General features: G+C 38.2%; 1 protein-coding gene across 1 annotated transcript in view; it reads left to right on the forward strand.

Annotated features, from left to right (window-relative positions):
• CYBB (cytochrome b-245 beta chain) overlaps positions 1–17,024 on the forward strand; it is a 38,959-nt gene extending 21,935 nt beyond the window's left edge. The window contains exons 7-13 of the mRNA XM_002762769.6: positions 2,701–2,830; positions 4,971–5,063; positions 7,509–7,762; positions 8,624–8,786; positions 10,001–10,147; positions 13,115–13,239; positions 14,360–17,024. Coding sequence (XP_002762815.2) covers positions 2,701–2,830; positions 4,971–5,063; positions 7,509–7,762; positions 8,624–8,786; positions 10,001–10,147; positions 13,115–13,239; positions 14,360–14,486 — 1,039 coding nt within the window. The 3' untranslated portion in view covers positions 14,487–17,024. The remainder of the gene's footprint in view (positions 1–2,700; positions 2,831–4,970; positions 5,064–7,508; positions 7,763–8,623; positions 8,787–10,000; positions 10,148–13,114; positions 13,240–14,359) is intronic.
• Positions 17,025–19,854: the final 2,830 nt, after the last annotated feature.

Genomic DNA, 19,854 nt, shown 5'->3' on the forward strand with positions numbered 1-19,854 from the left:
TAGTATTTTCTCCTTTATTTTAACCTTGTTGAATCTGACGATTATGTGCCTTGTGGTTGCTCTTCTTGCAGAATATCTTTGTAGTGTTCTCTGTATTTCCTGCATTTGAATGTTGGCCTGTCTTGCTAGGTGGGGGAAATTTTCCTGGATGATGTCCTGAAGAGCATTTTCCAGCTTGGATTCATTCTCTTCGTCCCCTTCTGGTACACCTATCAAATGTAGGTTAGGTCTTTTCACATAGTCCCACATTTCTTGGAGACTATGTTCATTTCTTTTTGTGCTTTTTTCTCTAATCTTGGTTTCTCGTTTTATTTCATTGAGTTGATCTTCGACTTCTGATATTCTTTTTTCTGCTTGGTCAATTCGGCTATTGAAACTTGTGCATGCTTCGCGAAGTTCTCGTATTGTGTTTTTCAGCTCCTTTAATTCATTCATATTCCTCTCTAAGTTATCCATTCTTGTTATCATTTCCTCGAATCTTTTTTCATATCTTTTTTTGAGGTTCTTAGTTTCTTTGGATTGATTTAAAACGTGTTCTTTTAGCTCACAAAAGTTTCTCATTATCCACCTTCTGAAGTCTAATTCCGTCATTTCATCACAGTCATTCTCCATCCAGCCTTGTTCCCCTGCTGGTGAGGGGTTTTGGTCCTTTCTAGGAGGCGAGGTGTTCTGGTTTCGGGTGTTTTCCTCTTTTTTGAGCTGGTTTCTTCCCATCTTTGTGGATTTATCCACCTGTTGTCTGTGTAGTTGCTGACTTTTCAGTTGGGTCTTTGAATGGACACCCAGATTGTTGATGATGAAGTATTTCTGTTACTTGGTTTTCCTTCTACCAGTCTAGCCCCTTTGCTGTATGACTGCTGAGGTCCACTCCAGGCCCTGCTTGTCTGGGGTGCTCCTATAGCAGCTGCGGAACAGCGAGGGATGCTACCAGTTTCTTTTTCTGCTATCTTTGTCCCAGAATGATGCCTGCCAAATGTGAGTCTTTTGGATATAAAGGGGTCAGGGAGCTGCTTGAGGAGACAGTCTGTACTTTATAGGAACTCAATTGCTGAGCTGTGAGCTCCATTGTTCATTCAGGGCTGTTAGGCTGCTATGTTTAATTCTGCTGCAACAGAACTCATAAGAAAACCCTTTTTTTCTCAGATGCTCTGTCTGGGGGGATTGGGGCTTTATTTTTGAGTGCCCGTTGTGTTGTCCTGCCCAGCTAGGAGGCAGTCTAGTCACTATTTGCCTGCCGAGGCTCCGCCCTGCTGGTGTGAGTTTCGCCCTGTTGCTGCAGTCTCTGCCCTTCTGCTGCGGTCTCTGCCCTGCTGCCACAGGCTACGCCCTGCGGCGGAGTCTCTCTGTTGTAGCGGGTTGCCTCGGCAACGGCAGGCTGCATCAGCAATGGGCGTGTACCTCAGTAGGGGCGGATTGCCTCGGTAATGGCGGACGCCCCTCCCACACGGAGCTGCTCCCTCAGGGAACCTCTTTACCGGGAGTGTTTGGAATCGCTGTTTTGTTTGTCCCACTGTGCTACCCCAGACGCTGTGTCCCTGGAATCTCCTGGGCTGGCTTACTGTCCAAGTCCCATTCGGTCTCAAGTTCAGCCCTCTAAAGTCTCAGGTTGCTGGTTCAACAGGGCCCCCGGACCAGTGCACTTTGTGCGGAGCACTGTATAGCGCCGCTGTGCTACAGCACGGGCCACCACCGCACCGGCTGGTGGCTGCTGGCTGCTGGCTGCACCAGCCAAAACCTCTGCCTGGCGTCCCGCATCTCTTTTATACCTGGGAATTTCCCCGTTCTGTGGGCAACAAAGATCCGTCTGGAAATGCGGCCCTGACTTACCCTCTCCGCGCATTCGAGAGCTTCAATCCTGGGTTGTTCTCACAGCACCATCTTGAGTCCTCTCTCATCTTTTCTTCCTATGTATTCTGAAGACACTGTCATTTATGTTCCTTGATGTCTACTCAACATTGTGCCTTCCTCTATCACCAATAATTGTCTTATGTTTTGATAGTTGCTCATCTAACATTTATTGAATTGAAATTGATGGGCTCTGAGCACTTCAAGGTACACACTATTATTGTTGATGTCAGTGAGAATGGCATAAGCCCTATAATGTTAAGTATCTCAAACTGGTCTCAAAATGTTGGTTTAATTTAGATAATTTCTGAACCCACAAATAAGGCACTTCTGGTAACCTTCAGGGCTACTGTGTATGATTGTCTGGGTCATCCACTATAGTGAGTGCCAAAGACGATAAAGTTAGCCCACACTTTGATGATTGAGCCCTGTGCTAGTAGGACTATCCTTATAGAAAGTGTACCTTTTTCTAATTTGCATAAAGGCACTGTATGGACCAGCAGTCACTCTGTTAGATTTGCAATTTTTCTGCTTTTATTTGTTTGTAAATGAAAATGATACTTGAGACAGAAGTATAAATTCTCCCTTTAAGAGAACATATATTAATGATCCAAGACTTACCCTCTGTAATGTTACATGTAAATATCCCTTTGGTAATTGAACATATGTCTTTTTCTATTGCTGCATATTATACATTTTCTTTCCTTTAATCTATTCAGAGGGAGCAATAAGCTATCACTTTTAAGTGAGAAGTACAGGACCTACATCAGAGCACTGAAAACATGTCTAGAATCTTTTAATAAAACAGTTTAATTTCCTATTACTAAATGGTCTGGACTTACATTTTTCTCCCAGACGAATTGTACGTGGGCAGACAGCAAAGAGTTTGAAAGAGCACAATCCAATGGAGTGTGAAAACAAAATCTCAGAATGGGGAAAAATACAGAAATGCCCAATCCCTCAGTTTGCTGGGAACCCTCCTATGGTATGTACAGTTCATTGTTGTTATTACAGTTCATTACTGACAATCCTTTACCTGTGCCTAAGAAACATGTACAGATGTTATACATCTACATAGATGTCCATTACAAATGTCATGGAACAGCTAAAACATGTGTCTACTTTTCTCTGCTATACTTATTGGATATAACTCTTTCTTGAAAAATAAGCTTTGCATTGTTTTGTTATCAACATCCTGATATAAAACTTGGAAAAATAGTGTTTTTAAAAGTGCTATTTTGGTCAAGAGGTTCTATCTCTTTTCTTCATGACAACACCAGCTAATGATTTTTAGGGGACACTAGGGATTCCATCTTGAGCTGAGTTGAATAGCTCAAGTAAATCATTTATAAGGAGTAAGGGGCTTCTTGAGATACCAGCACATGATACTTTCTGTACAGCTTTCAGATTTAAAAAGGAAATTGATGAGGTGGCACATAAGGCTACCTTTAGGCATTAGGAGTTTTCTGTTTATGAGGCATAAAGGAGGCTAAACAGCCAGGTTCATATGAACACTCAATGGCATCATGTGGTAGGCAGAAATGCGGCAAATGACCAAGGAAATGCATGATGAATACTTTCTTTGCTCTATTGGGAGCTCTGAAGGGCTCCATTTTGTTTATTCTCATATCGCTGTTCCATGGAGTAAGATATGGGCCTTGTAATCATCATATCATTCTGCCCATTGGCAGACAGTATACTTTGTTGGTTATTATGCTAGCCGTTGGTATAAAACTAGGCAAAAATCAACATTTGTGCAGAGCTTCTGAAGAGGATTATTTTTTTTCCTGAAGCACAGTACAACATGAAGGGAAATATCCCATTCTATTTATCTTTTCTTTTTTCCTACTCTCTTAGCATAGGATTACTCTTTCTCTAGACACAGCATACTATCTGAGGACTTAATATCTTTAAGCATCCTATCCCATTAACGAAAGCAACCAGACAAATCAGTGAATTGGCTCCACTACATGCAGACATCAATAGAAAGGATAAAAAAGGGAACTGTATTGCCAGTCCTCTTGTGGGCAGGGGAAGGCACATTCCTTGATGACAGCTAGAGTCAGAGTACTAGCACCTTAACAGAAACCTACCTCAAAGAGTTTCTAGAGATACTAGCAGCAATATCCAAATCTGGCTCCATTCAGTAGGGCTCCATAGTAGCACCCAGGAAACAGATGGATGATTTGAGACTGTTTTAAATATCTATCCCATCAAAACAAAGGCCAACAGCAGAACTCTGTTTATATTATTCTTCAACTTTGGCTGAAGATGGGGAGATTCAGGTGCTCTCAATTTCCAAGAGTAAGTTTCCTGTAAAAGTAATTTCATAGAAAGATTATATGTGAGATGATGGGAAGCACTCTGTTTTTTTCTGTTAGAATACATCCCAGAAAGTCATCTTTTAGATAATTTTGCCTTCTAAAATTCTTTGCTACTTTAGGTATTAAACCAGATATCCAGCTGGCTGCATCTCAGGATGGATCTGTTTGGCCTCAATGTTTTTGTACCCCCAACAATGTTACAGAGTAATTCCAGTGTTCTGAAACACTGCACGTTCTGACCCAAGAGATACCTAAAGTCTGAAAAGCTCTGGGTTTGTCTCCATTCAGCAAGTGCATTGCATACTCCAAGAATTTATCAGAATATTGCAGAAACAGCCAAACTCTTGCATAAAATCTGTCATCTTTCAAATTTGTCACTGTGACTACATAGCTAAGAGAAAGCAATCACAATGTTGCATTAAAAATATTGTGTTGCTGAGTTATCCTTTAGAGAAATGTTAATTCTGAAACCAACCTTGCTTTGTTATAGGGTTATTGCAACTGTAGTTGCAACACTGAGGGGAAATCCCACTCTTGTGAGCAGTTCCTCTTGGGAAAGTTTTATATTGTCAGTACAGTTCCCCAATGTGACTAAGGGGAATGTTTACTTTTACTGGATCAAAATTATCTTAGTTTCAGATATTTTCATATATTCCATTAGAGAAAAATTTATTTATCTAATGTCAAATATTTAAGCAAGCCTACAAAGATTAACTTGACTTCTGAAATTTTTCCCCTCTGAATATTTTGTTATCTATTACCACTTTATGTATCTCATTTTAATTTTTGCTCTGATTACAGACTTGGAAATGGATTGTAGGTCCCATGTTTCTGTATCTCTGTGAGAGATTGGTGCGGTTTTGGCGATCTCAACAGAAGGTGGTCATCACCAAGGTATTGATTGATTTAGTAATTACTAGTGGTCAGCGTGTAACTATATCATGGACAAGTCTATCCAACTTTTCTATAGCATTGATCAGAGTAGTCTTTTACTCAGTTTATTTTAATTAAAGTTACAGCAAAGAGAAGACCTACAATTTATTTCAATTTACTTAACTCAATAGTCAAATGTTTGTGTCTTTAACTGGGGAAACTACAAGTTACCATTTTCGATGTTAAAATGAAGCTAAGTTGTTTGTGTGCATAAATCTCCCCCACTCACCGTGTGTGTGTGTGTGTGTGTGTGTGTGTGTGTGTGTGTAGGGGAAAGGCACAGAGGCATTATTTGGTTAGTTAAGAGCAGAAAAGAAAAAGAAGTGAGTTTAAAGGGGCATAAATTGAGTCTTAAAATTTTCCGATGCCAAAAGGTTGAGATGGTTTTCCCGATTATCTACCACCTTTTCTGTGCTGTATATGTAATAATCTATATGAAAGTCGAAGTGCCCCAAATTTCAGACAAGTTAGTAACTAAGCTGCCTCTCAAATTTGATCTCCTGTTTCCAAGTCTAGAGTGGCTTTTCCTGAAGGCTAATCTGTTTCTTATCACAAAATAAATAAATATACAACTAAATAAATGTAAATGGAACTCTTTGTTATAATTTTAGGAAACATCAAGAAAGTATATCTTTAGCAAATAAAATTTAATTCAATTCAGCTCAGTTCAAAAGGTATTTGCCAAAACCCTACCATGGGTTATCTTTGCAAAACACACAAATTCTTCCTGTCCTCCACCCTATCTTTCCTCATTTGCTGGATTTGGAAGTCTTGAAACATAGGGAACCACAACAGTTCTCCTTTTCTGACATTTATATTGTACTATAAGAATAATCCCACAAATCAGCAAAAAAAAGTTGCTGCAAAATTTCCCTTACTAGACTATAGGTGACTGAACCAGACAAGTATTTTTCTTAAACTTTTAAGGAAAACTTGTTTTCCTGTGAAGAAAATAGATATTCATTTTCTTCCCATATAAATAAGTATGAGAAACAAGATGTTATCCAAAAGTATTCCAATGAGAATGCTGTCCCCTTATTTACTTACATCTTATCTGTGTCTATGATAGCAAAATTGCAATATGGTAAAAATTGTTTCCACCACACAAAATTACAACATGGTAAACAATTTTCAACATAATTTTAATTTTCTGTTTTCAAAATGAAGCTTTACAAATCCTTATTTCAGAGCAGAAGGGAAGTTGGTTTTAGCTTTAACGTGTAAGATGCATTTAAATCACAAGTTCTGGAAACATTTGACAATTAAAAAAAAAATAGTTTCCCACTCTTCCACAACTCCCTGTTTGAGAAAAGCCCAGCAATATCAGTTAACATTTGGAAGCTGCTATGCTATTTTATTTCTACTGATTTTTCTTTCTTTTGATGTCCCTTGGTTTGTCTTTAGTTATACATATAAAGTTCCTTCTAGAAGTCTTAGGAATCACTAAATAAACAGTATATTACATTTTTATTGCCCTTCATTATGTTCTGTTTTTTTAAAAAATTATCCACTCAATAGTTGGTGGACATTTGTATTGGTTCCTGGTTTTTGCTATTATGAATAAAGCTGTTATAAACATGTATGTGCATCGACAAATGAGGATGGCAATGGGTGTGTGGAATACATGTTGTACTCCCCAGGTAGGGAGAAATGTAGAAGTAATGCATGGAATCAGGCAGATTCAAGGTGTGATTCAAGACAAAGATAGACTGGCTTAGTCAGGCTTGGTTTGGAGAACGTTGCTATATAACTAGCCAATGGGATCTCCTTCTTCTGGCCAGCTATTAGGTTGGTGCAAAGTTATTGCTGTTTTTGCCATTACTTTTATGGCAAAAACCACAACTGGTTTTGCACCAATCTAATACTAAGGCCCTCTCTCATCCTCTGGGAATATAGGAAGGCTGAGCAGGAAACATCACTTTTTGTAAAATTTTTAGCACTTTTTTCACTTCTGAGAGGAAAAAAAATCACAATGGGCTGATTTCTTACATTGGGTTCCCTGGTAAAGACTGAGAAATAACTGCATGAAGAAGGTTTCTAAGGCAATCTGTAGGAGATAAACCTGGAAAGGAAATAGGAAGGCAGAAATGAGGATAAAGAAAAGCTGATCCTCTTTCTAGTTGCAACTGTGACCTCAGCTGATTCTATAGGGAATGCTGGAATTGAGATGGCCCCTTGGAAAAGGAACTGGGCCTGAGTATTCCTTTGTCAGCCCATCATTGGTAATGGGCTACAACTGAGGGCAATTCCCTGTGACAGACACAGCTGCTGAAGGAACTGCTTTGTTGGTCCTAAAGCAGAGATCTAGATGGGCCAATGTAGCTCAGTTTTTTTTATCCATATGGACACTAAAAAGGCAAGTATTTAGGAAAAATGTCATTTCCAGACATATGCTTTATTCTACAGGTGGTCACTCATCCTTTCAAAACCATCGAGCTGCAGATGAAGAAGAAGGGGTTCAAGATGGAAGTGGGACAATACATTTTTGTCAAGTGCCCCAAGGTGTCCAAGCTGGAGTGGCACCCTTTCACACTGACCTCTGCCCCCGAAGAAGACTTCTTTAGTATCCATATCCGCATTGTTGGGGACTGGACAGAGGGGCTGTTCAATGCTTGTGGCTGTGATAAGCAGGAGTTTCAAGATGCTTGGAAACTACCTAAGTGAGTAAAAACTACACATTACCAATGCGTATGAGTTCAGGAAAAATGGCACTAAATAGCTCCTTTTCTTCCATGTTTTACTAAGTCTCCAACAAAACACACAGGTTCTAAGAATATAGGTAACTATTTCTGTGGTCGCTATTTCATATGCGTTTATGCATATTTTTATAAATCTTATGTGAACTGTGAAACTTTTGAATCAAATATTAGAAATAAATGCCCGCAAACTCCTTTAAATATGTAAGGGTCAAAGCCAAGTTATATTAACTTTCCTAACAAATAAAATTACAGTATATCAAAAATATTCTTAAATTTTAGTTGGCATAATTTATTTGAGGTTAAATGCCATATATTAGCCCCCTTGCCTCCTTTTCCCTGCATGCCTAACAATGGTATCAGGTACTTAGTAGATGATAAAGAAAGGTTTGAGAGTTTGTTGAATAACTGAATGAATAGACAAATGAAAAGTGGAGACATTAAATCTACAAAATGTTATGATATGGCAAATTCTCACTTCAATGTGCAGCACGTGCAGAAGTTTCGAGTGGGATGTCCTGGCAAGAGATAGGGTGTGTGTGGAGGGGGGTTTGTTGTGTGTGAAGTGGGGTGGGGAGATAAAAAAATACTTATGCTGAGTTACCAAATGTTTTTGGTTACCCAAATATTTTTCTTCTTACTTCCAAACCCAACATTGGCACTAAGGTTTGTTACTTGAAAGGTATTTCGTAGAAAGAAGCACCTAATAGATACATTGTTCCAATATGAATTAACATATTTCACATCCCCAATAATCATAGGTGTCCCAGCTCACTCTGAAGAACAAGACATCTCTGTAACTGTCTCCTCCCCATTTCTCTTCAGGATAGCTGTTGATGGGCCCTTTGGCACTGCCAGTGAAGATGTGTTCAGCTATGAGGTGGTGATGTTAGTGGGAGCAGGGATTGGGGTCACACCCTTCGCATCCATTCTCAAGTCAGTCTGGTATAAATATTGCAATAACGCCACCAATCTGAAGCTCAAAAAGGTAAGTCCTTTCATTTATTGGAAGGCCTGAAGCAGTCACCACACTCTGCCATGTGAAGCCTGAAAGTGCTTTCAGGGCTGAGGTTGACAGAGACCATGGGATGTGAAGAAAAGCTTCCAGTGGTTCCGGAGAGACAGACCTTTCTTCAAAAGACTAAGTCCAATGTGCTTCTAGAAAAGCAGGCCTATTAGTGATGGGAAAACATTGTATCTGTATAGTGATGCTGGAAGTTCAGAAGAAAGAAAGATGGGAAAGTGTTCACAGCTCCAATTTAATAGCTATCATTTTTGTATATCCTCTTCTAATATTTTCACGTTTACATATTTTTAGAAAGTTTTGTATATTGAGCATGTATAATTTCATGTCCTGCTTTTTAAAAACATATTATAGGAAGTGTTTTTCAATGTCTTCACAGGCTTTATAATGATGATTTTAAATGATCCCTTCATGTTCCACTGAGAGGATATTGAATAATTTTTCTTTCATCTTGTGTTGGATGTTGAGATTGATTCTATTTCTAGCCCCCCTCCCCCTGTCACCAATACTTTTTATGCAAAGGGAGGAGAGGAGACCTGAAATTTCTACTTATGAATATCTCCTCAGGATCAATTCACAGGGGATTTTTTGGTTACCTATAAATTTGGTTTTATTGTGGAATAAAGGGCATCCCAAATAAACCTCAGGCCATTCTAATAACTGAAAAGATAAACTCTAATAGGGACATTAAGCCTACTTTGACTTTTCATTCTCTTTGTACCTCTTTTCCATGTGGGAGGGGATGTGCGTACAACCTTATTTGTCACCTAGAAACTCATGAATGTCTGGCAATAGCAGGCAGGGAAGAATTTCTGTGGCAGTCCCTGCTAGTCTAAATCCCATCAGACTTTCTGAGAAGAGGTTCAAAGGAAGCCAGACTTTCTGAGAAGAGGTTCAAAGGAAGAGCAGACCCAGAGGGAAACTTGGTGGGCTAATAGTTTTTCCTTAAGCTATATATTTCTGAGGTCAAGTCAGTTATTTACTGCCCTGCTAGCCATGAAGACCAGAGCAGGTTCATGTAAACTAGCCTGTGAAATGTTCAGAACCTCCTGAGAATCTATGTTTCTAGGCATTCTGAGCAACAGGAAAAAGTTTAAGGAACAGAAAGTAGAAATCACATTTTAACGCTGATAGGGCCTACCAAATATAATCTGCTTCATGATCCACCGCATTTTCAGATCTACTTCTACTGGCTGTGCCGGGACACACATGCCTTTGAGTGGTTTGCAGACCTGCTGCAGCTGCTGGAGAGCCAGATGCAGGAAAGTAACAATGCTGGCTTCCTCAGCTACAACATCTACCTCACTGGCTGGGATGAGTCTCAGGTAAGGACAAGACTCCAACGCTCAGGTCCTTCCCATAGTGTACAGGACTTACGGACTTCCCCTTGGTTATTGGTGTGTCTTGTGTACTATTATTTTTCTAAGTACACTTAGTGGATTTAGTGATCAAGTCCATTCACTCTCATTCGGTATCCCCACATTATATTTAGACTGTTCAGACTAGATTCAAAGTCAAGGAGCCTGTAAGGGAATAAATGCCCTTGACATTATTAGGGCAATTCTCCCACCAGGCACTCTGAAACCAGGTGGATGAGATGATGCATTGGGTTATGGGAGGGAAATTTAACTTTCTCTCCCTGTCTGTGTGTGTGTGTGTGTGTGTGTGTGTGTGTAAAACAGACACTCTCCAACTTACAGTGGTTCAACTTATGATTTTTAAACTTTACAGCGAAGTGGAAGCAATATGCATTCAGTAGAAGCCATACTTCAGTATTTATTCAATAAATTACATGAGATTTTAAACCTTTTATTATAAATAGGCTTTGTGTTAGATGATTTTGTGCAATTGTAGGATAGTGTAAGTGTTCTGAGCACCTTTAAGGTAGTCTAGGCTAAACTATGATGTTTATTAAGTTAGGTGTATTAAATCCATTTTAAACTTATGGTATTTTCAATTTAATGATGGTTTTATTAGGATATAACCCCATTGTAAGCTGAGGAGCATCTGTATGTATAACATGCATAAGTATATAAAGGATTCTGTATATACATATATATTTTATTATGTATTTATATATGTATCACATACACTTATATGCATATATGTATTTATAAAATCATTTAATTTACATGTTTTTGCATGTTTTACAATATACTTACTACATGTATAATTATTATGCATGTATATTGCCAGGTATTATTCTTATATATCTATTTACATAGACTGTATAATTTTATCCTCTTACCAACACTATGAAGTTGCTCCTATTATTATCCACATTTTACAGATGAAGAAACTCAGGCCAGGTTAGGTCATTTTCCTAAGAGCACCCAACAAATAAGTGACAGAGACAGAATGTACCAGAGCCTGCACTCTCAGCATCTCCCAGTAGTTCATGATTATCATTTGTAAATAAATTAATATATATCTAATGAAGGTGATATATATGCATGTATGTGTGTGTATGTGTATGTGTGTGTACAATGAGAGTGGTCTTTCAAAAATGTTTGGAGACCACTATAATAAAGCAAGCCAGTAGTTCTTAACTGGGACAATTTTGCTCTGTTCCCCCAGCCCAGACATACACCAGAGACAGTTGGCAATGTAAATATCCTACAATTAACAAGACAGCCCCCTACAACAAAGAATTGTACAGTTCCAAGTATCAAAAGTTCTGAGATTGACAAACCCTGAAACAAGTCAATGATTCCTGGAGGGGTAACATCTTTGTTAATAAGGAAACATTAATGACTTGGCCTGGAAACAGCATAAGCTGTCACCATGAATGAGAAGCTAAGGCAAGAGTCTCTGCATGTGTCTTTCCAGTGTCTTAGCTGGTATCTTAGTCCATTTGTGCTGCTATAACAAAACACCCGAGACTGGATAATTTATAAAGAAAATAAATTTATTTTCTCAAAGTTCTGGAGGCTGTCAAGTTCAAGATCAAGACACCAACATGTTTGGTTGTCTAGGAAAGGCTGCATCTTCTGGGTGGGAGAAATACAGTGTTTTTACATGGTGGCAAGAAAAAGGGCAGGCTCGTCAAATACCGTGTGACGACTGTATTCCAAAGCCCTTAAACTCATTCATAAGGGATGATCCTTCATGTCTTAATCACCTTTTTAAGGCTCCACTTCTTAATGCTATCACATTGGCAACTGAATTTTGGAGAGGACACATTCAGACTACAGCAGCTGGGTATTCACAGACACTGGTTCTGCAAGCCTGGGCATTTTCCATGTGGACCCTGTCACTGTGAAGACTGGATTCCCATTTGGGTTTTGACATATTATTTATCACAGATTCTCCAAGTCTTAAAGGACTCTTGTAGCAAATATGAATTAGGGAAACATAACCATAAAAATTGTTGCTCCAGAAAAAAAGTGGTTTCAAAATGTCACTTCTGCAGTTTAAAAACACAACAAAAACACTTTGATAAAAATAAAACTCAGGAAAACAATCTATAGTATATAAGTTGCTTTACTGTTTTGTTATTTAAAAAGCCAGGCACAGGTGTTTTTTTAAACTCAGTAATTTATTGGTATTGAAAAAGTAATTGTTAGCTTTGCAAAACTTGTCTATAGAATTATTAAATCAGAGTGCCCACCTTTCTTAACCTCCTCTATGCCCATTATCCATCTAGTGAATTTAAAATTTGATTTACTTTTTAAAAATAAATTTAACCACTTTTATGAAAAATACCTGTTGTTCAAACTGAAGCCTCATAGATTGTAGCAGAAAAATAGCATGTGAACACACACACACACAAACACACACACACACACACACACACACACACGCTTTAGGCTTGATTCGATGTCTCACTATGCAACCAAAGTATTGCTGCATTTTAGTCTAAAATTGTTACATCTTCTAGTAATTCTCCCAAAGGAGTTTAAGTATATTACAGTAAAGTGCAAAAGTCAAACATAGAGCACAGAGAAAAACAATGAGACACTACTCATTCATCAATGCTTGACTCAAATCCTGTGGCCCTAAACCTTCCCCTGTTCTTCCACTGCACCTTCCTTCTTTGTTCTCGTTAGGATACTTGTGCCTCTTTCATGACTCTCATCACACCCTGTTCGACATATGGGACTATTTATATTTGTACTTCAAATCTCCCCTTCTAGATTGTAAATTGCTTGAGAGAGATCCAGTTTGTTCATCTTTGTTTACCTTCTAACATCCAGCAGGGTGCCTTGGTTAGAATAGTTTGTGAATTATGTAAATACATTGTATGTGATTTTACAGCACGTCTTTTTCTGAATTCATGTCCTTTCCTGCAGGCCAATCACTTTGCTGTGCACCATGATGAGGAGAAAGATGTGATCACAGGCCTGAAACAAAAGACTTTGTATGGACGGCCCAACTGGGATAACGAATTCAAGACAATTGCAAGTCAACACCCTAAGTAAGGAGTCTGTCACCAAGATGTTTTTTAGGCTTGTGTCTGCCTAAAGCAGCAGCTCAGATACATATTGAAAATTGTATATTTTAGAAACTCAGATACATATATTACTATATAAAGGTTGAATTCATGTCCAACAGTACATCCCAGGTATCTTCAACTTTAAGAAGGAATATTTAAATTTTATAAACAATACCTGGAGAGTTATTTTTAAAAAATTTCCCGGGTCCCCATCTCAGACTTTCTGAACCTGCTTGTCCCAAGTAGGGGCACAGCTTCGTTCTTTTCTTTAGTCTACTAAATTTCAATAGTGGAACTACTTCTTTTAAAGATTCGATATAATTTACACTTATTGTTAAGAAGACACTGTCTCCACTTTTAGTTATAACTTCTGGGTCTAAAATCTTAAGGTGACAGATGTCTCAAGGTGTTTTCTGCTCTCACTAAAACTTTAGTCATTATAAAACCTTGAGGGGGATCCCTTATCTTGCTAGAACACCTGAGAAACTCAAGCGCTCACCATACATGTACCCTTTAGACTATTGCTTTTTGCACTGTAATAAGCATACAAAGCACCTGGGGATCTCTTTAAAATGCAGATACTGATTTAGAAAATTTGGGGTAGGGCCAGGTAATCCACATTGTTTTAAAAGTTTGTGGCAAGGCTACTGATCAGAAACTACACTTTGAACAAGGCTTTAGACTCTAAAATTTAGAGAAATGAAGCCACACCAAGTAGTCAGCATAGTTGGCTTGTTCCTAATTTCAAGATGCCAGGGAGAGTTTAGGGGGCACAGAGCCCTGAGGGAAAGTAGCCGAAAGACTCATGAATTCACCCCCATTTTCTCTGTGATAAAAGTTCCAAAATTTCTATTGGTCAGACTTTATTTTTCCAGGGAAGTCAACTACCTTTTGAACTATCCAGCTGCTCACACAAACAGGCTGAACCACACTCCCTCTGAGCAATGTGAACTCTTTGCTATTTGTGGAAAAGACAAAGGAGCAGAGGGGACTCTGCCCTGGGGCCACAGATTGACAGGAAATTCCCCTACCTGCTTTGTAGACATCTCATCCCAAAGCTTGAAATTGTCTTTTTTTTTTCTCTCTCTCTCTCTCCCTAAAGTACCAGAATAGGAGTTTTCCTTTGTGGACCTGAAGCCTTGGCTGAAACTCTCAGTAAACAGAGCATCTCCAACTCTGAGTCTGGCCCTCGGGGAGTGCATTTCATTTTCAACAAGGAAAACTTCTAACTCGTCTCTTCCATGAGGAAATAAATGTGGGTTGCGCTGCCAAATGCTCAAATAATGCTAATTGATAATATAAATATCCCTTGCTTAGAAATGGAGAAAAAGAAACTGTAATGTAATGGTTTTCCCTTAAAGGAATGTCAAAGATTGTTTGATAGTGATAAGTTACATTTATATGGAGCTCTATGGTTTTCAGAGCACTTTTACAACATTATTTCATTTTTTTCTCTCAGTAATGTCAGTGGCAGGTAGGACAAATATTCTTGGATTCAATTTTAGAATCAAAAGGAAAAGGATTGAAAGGTTCAGTAATCTCCCTAAGATTATGAAGCCGAGACCAGATCTTGCCCATCTTACTCTAGGTTTGATACTTTTCCCACAATACTGAACTGCCTCAGAATCCTCTAAATCAGTTTTTATCTTCCTCAAAAGAAGAAGGAAACCAAGGAGTAGCTATGTATTTCCATTTAGTGTCATTTTTGTCATCATTATTATCATATTGAAGGAAATTTTCCAGATCATTAGGAAATAATGTATGCTGAGAGTGTCTCAACACTTACTAGTGATAGTATTGACATCTGAGCATACTCCAGTTTACTAATAGAGCAGGGAAACTGGGGCAGGTGTTCTTTCTACAGAAGAATATTGGATTGATTGGAGATAATGTAATATTCATCATTTACCGCAATGCTTGTCAGAGAGTGGATACTCAAGTAAGGTTTGTTTAAATGAATGAATGACTGAACTCAGTACCACACAATGCCAAGATAGAATTAATTTAAAGCCTTAAACAGAATTATCTAAAGAAATAACTTCTGTTACTCTTATAAACCAAACGAATCCAATTCTCCCTAGGGTAAAGAATAGGCTAAGCATACTAACCAGTAGGATGTCCTGGAGGGTTCTGCACATTCTTACTGAAGCATGAAAACAAGAGGGTTGGAGGTGGAGAATTAATCTCCTGCCATGATCCTGTCTTGCTTATCTAGTCCTGCTCCTTGTGCTATAAAATATATGCAGACCGATTTCCTGCCCAAAATGGTTTTCTCCAACTAGCCCTTATGCATATGGAACTTAAGAATTGTGACAAGTATGTATCTTATATGGCAATCTGCTTTAAATAGCACCCACCCCTTGTTTTCCTTAAATACACACACAAAACGGATCACATCTGTGTGACTGATGGTTTATTTGTATTATATCATCATCATCATCATCATCATCATCATCATCATCATCATCCTAAAATTAACATCCCAAAAACTAAAATCTCTATGCAGAGATCAAATTCACACCTAATAGAATGTTCTGGACATATGTTCAAGAGTCTGTAAATCACTGTTAGTGTGGCCAAGAGCAGGGTTTTTTTTTCTTAGAACTGCTCCTGTTTCTCGGAATTAAAACCAGTTTTATTTGTCCCACCCCTTGGAACCAGATATTTAGAACTCTTACTCTTTGATAATGAGGAAGAAAGAGAAAGAGCTAGGGGAAGGGCAGGAGACTGGTTTGGGAGGAAAGGGAAATAAGGAGAAAAGAGAATGGGAAAGTGAGAGAAAATAAAAAAGGCAAAGGGAGAGAGAGGGGAAGGAGGTCTCATATTGATCATTCCCTGCCTCAGATTTCCTAAAGTTTTGTATGTGTTGAACGTACTTGAAGGAGGTATACACATATTCATGTTGTTTTGATTGTCTATAGTACTGAATCTTTTAAAATCTGACCACAAATTTTGAGGCTCAGGGGGATTATTCAGGGGACTAGAATGAACTAAATAAGAACTCAGTTGTTCTTTGTCATACTTCTGTTCCTTTGGTCTCCCAGAATCCTCAGGGCACTGAGGGTAGGTCTGACAAATATGGCCTGCTGTGCAAATATAGCCTTTCTGAAATGTACCAGGATGGTTTCTGCTTAGAGACACTTAGGTCCAAGCTGTTCACACTGCGCCTCAGGTATCAGTTCATCTATTCAACAGATATTTATTGTGTTATTAGTATGACTCGGGCTCTGTTTATTGCTTCAATTCTTTACACCAAAATATGAACTGGAGTGGGTACCTCACTTATAAGGAGTCTGAGAATATTGTCCCTTTCTAACCTATGTGCATAAGTAAAACCAGCTTCATTTGTTGCTCCAACAATGTTTTTCCAAGGTTTTCTATCTTCAAAACCAAGTTACGAAAGTAGAGAGATCTGCACTGTGTTATATCCAGTTATGAGATAAAAAATGAGTATAAAAGTGCTTGTCATTATAAGAGCTTCCTTCTTTATTCTTCTCTCAAGCCACCATCTGCCAGCTGCCAGCACAGCTTTTTTTTTTTTTTTTTGCACTTAGTATTTAGCATTTAGTAGTACTGAAAGAATCATGAAGCATTGTTTTTAATCTTAAGACTGTGAAGGCTTTTCTTAGTTCTGCTTTTGCAACTGTGTTTGTGAAATTTGAATACCTGTAGACTTTCTATGTGAATAGTTTCAGGGGGGACTTGGGAGATAATTTCTAGGGGGAATTATTAAAACTGTGCTCAACTATTAAAATTAATCAGCTTTCTTTGTGTCTGTGTTACTGATCTTTGTATCAATGGGTAAATTCAGCTAGCAATGATTTTCTCTGCCCCAGAGGGGTTTAGACACTGTGTTTTTGTATACGACATGCCAAACACTTCATGGTTTATGGATTTGGGAAGTGAAAGCTAAACACTAAGTTCTGTGCTAAATACTGGTGATCCTCACTACACTGATATAAGGGACAAGGGAATGCAACTTAATTTCATAGATAGAATTTCAGAAAGGAAGAAGCCCCAATATGACTTCTTTGTTCCATGTCTACTGAACTTTCATGTTCTAACTTCACAACTGAGTGTCATCAAGTTCAATTGTGGGCATATATGCTCGTGGTTCTGTGATAGCCATTGTTCTAAATGAGTCAACCAGTTATAATCTCCACCATTCAGGAAATGCATAGGGGTGTGGACATGGCATGTTCCTGTGGGAGTCAATGGGTGCTGCCATGGAGGGAAAGGACATTACCTAAAATAAATGGCAATAATAGAAATAGTCAACATTGAGTAAACACCTCTTACTATGCCAAACATTTTACATATACTTTAATCAACCCCTTAGCAACACTATAAGGTAGCCATTTTATCCCATTTTTGTTGACAAGAAAACAGTTTGAAAGAAGATGAATGAGAAGCAAAAATCCCATAACTAGTGGGTGAGTACGTGAACATTCAATCCACATCTTCCTGGGGACAAGCTCCATGTGCTTTATACTACACTAGCAGATTAGGTATAAAAAAATTAAGGATTTTTTTTTTTGAGACAGAGTTTCACTCTTCGACATCTCAGCTCACTGCAACCTCCACCTCCCAGGTTCAAGCAATTCTCCTGCCTCAGTCTCCTCAGTAGCCGGGATTACAGGCATGTGCCACTATGCACGGCTAATTTTGTATTTTTAGTAGAGATGGGGTTTCTCCATGTTGGTCAGGCTGGTCTCAGACTCTTGACCTCAGGTGATCCGCCCACCTTGGCCTCTTAAAGTGCTGGGATTATAGGCGTGAGCCACCACACCCGGCCAAAAACTAAGGATATTTTAAAAGCAATTATGCTAGGTACAAGTTATGCACCAAGAATACCTGGGTAACAGTGGTAACATAAATCTCTAGTTTATGTCATCTAAGTATCTTGGTATCTTAGTTTAGAAACACTGATTAACCTGATTCATGCTAATTTTTACTTCTAAATTAAGATAGAATAGAACCTATCAAAAATAAAATCATTTTACTTGGAGAAAAGAAGGCTGTAGGGTGACTCAATATTTATTGTCTATTTTTTCATTTATATTTATTTTACTTATAAACAATTTCTGTCTTTCAGAGAATGGCCAGCTATTGACCATAGTGTGTGTGTGTGTGTGTGTGTGTGTGTGTGTGTGTGTCTAATAAGATTGCATGAGGAAGAAGCTAAATTTCTCAACCGTAAATGTGGTTGGGCAAAAAACAAAGTACTAACACAGGCTGAAAAATATAACCACTAGAGATTTTTAGAATTTGGAAAAATGATCAAACTCAGGTGGCCTGAGTTTCATTTAAACCTGTAGTATTTACTGTCTTCTTGTAGTGATTGGGGAATGAGGTAGTCTAAGTAATTGGATATTCCAGTTAATGCTTATTGCTAATAGATTCATAATTTTCAAGGAAATGAGAAACTAAATCATGAAATACACTGTTTCTCGGATTTGAAAAATACTAGGAAAGGTTGTACATGAGCAGAGGCCACTGCGAGCATGTTTTCTAGATCTTACTCTGAAGAACTAATGACATGAATACTGTGCCTCCCTGACTTTTGAAAACAGCACGAAATACCATATCCTGAAACTTCATCCTTCAGAGGACTGCGTCAAAAATAGCAAACTTGATTTATATAAGAAATTAAGTTCAAAAGATCTTCATAAATCTTAAAATTACATTAGATCATAAAGAAATCACCAAGTTTTCGATTATGTTAGATCCCTTGATTGCTAGATATCACTTCTTCCTTTCAGTAATAAATACCCAATTCAGTAATAATAAAATCACTAACCTACTCATGCTCACGGAAAACTAAGCATGACTTTTTCTGATCAGATGAGGGCAAGTCAGGGTGTAAGGAATGGAAACACCTTTGTTATTTCCAAGAGATTCCAAGGCAATTCTTAGAAATCCTTATGTTGATTGATAAGAAAAATAAAATGTGTTACCTAAACATCTCTTGGGAATGGCCAATGTGCTTGCATTTGCCGAAAACCACCAGGGCACAGTATTAACATGGGAGTTATTCTACACCAAGCTATTGGAGGTCAGCACAGCTATCTGATCATCCTGCTTTCCAGATGAGGGCTCTGCATCACTCACAGCTAAAATATCACACTCATACATGTGTGTTATCAACTTCCTGCTGCATTCCTTACCCTGTGCTTATTCTTCTGGGACAAACATGCCTATGGCTTTACTGAGATTGAAGGCAGCAAGTTTGACCGTGTCCAACTGGCAAAGCCAGATGCAAAACGGCCTTTAAGAATATAAGTTTTTGCTTTTTTTCTTTATAGAAAATAATCAGAAAACTTTCCTTTCCTTTTGGTAAATATAAAAATGCATTTTGAGAAATTTGTTTCCTCTTTAAGATATTGTATATCTTAAAGAATGGGAATTGGGGAAAAGTGTAAAACGAATGGTAACCAAATTAATAGAAAAGCAAGATAAAGAATATTATAATAAATAGTGTTTTTTAATTGTTTTTTAAAAAAAGTAATGCTTGAATTGATTGCAAATTGGCTCAGATTTTCTAGTTCTCCCTGGATCCACATCCTCTGCAGTGAGACTTTGTAGTTCCTTCCACCA

This window comes from Callithrix jacchus, chromosome X (assembly GCF_049354715.1).
Source record: "Callithrix jacchus isolate 240 chromosome X, calJac240_pri, whole genome shotgun sequence".
Taxonomy (NCBI): domain Eukaryota; kingdom Metazoa; phylum Chordata; class Mammalia; order Primates; family Cebidae; genus Callithrix; species Callithrix jacchus.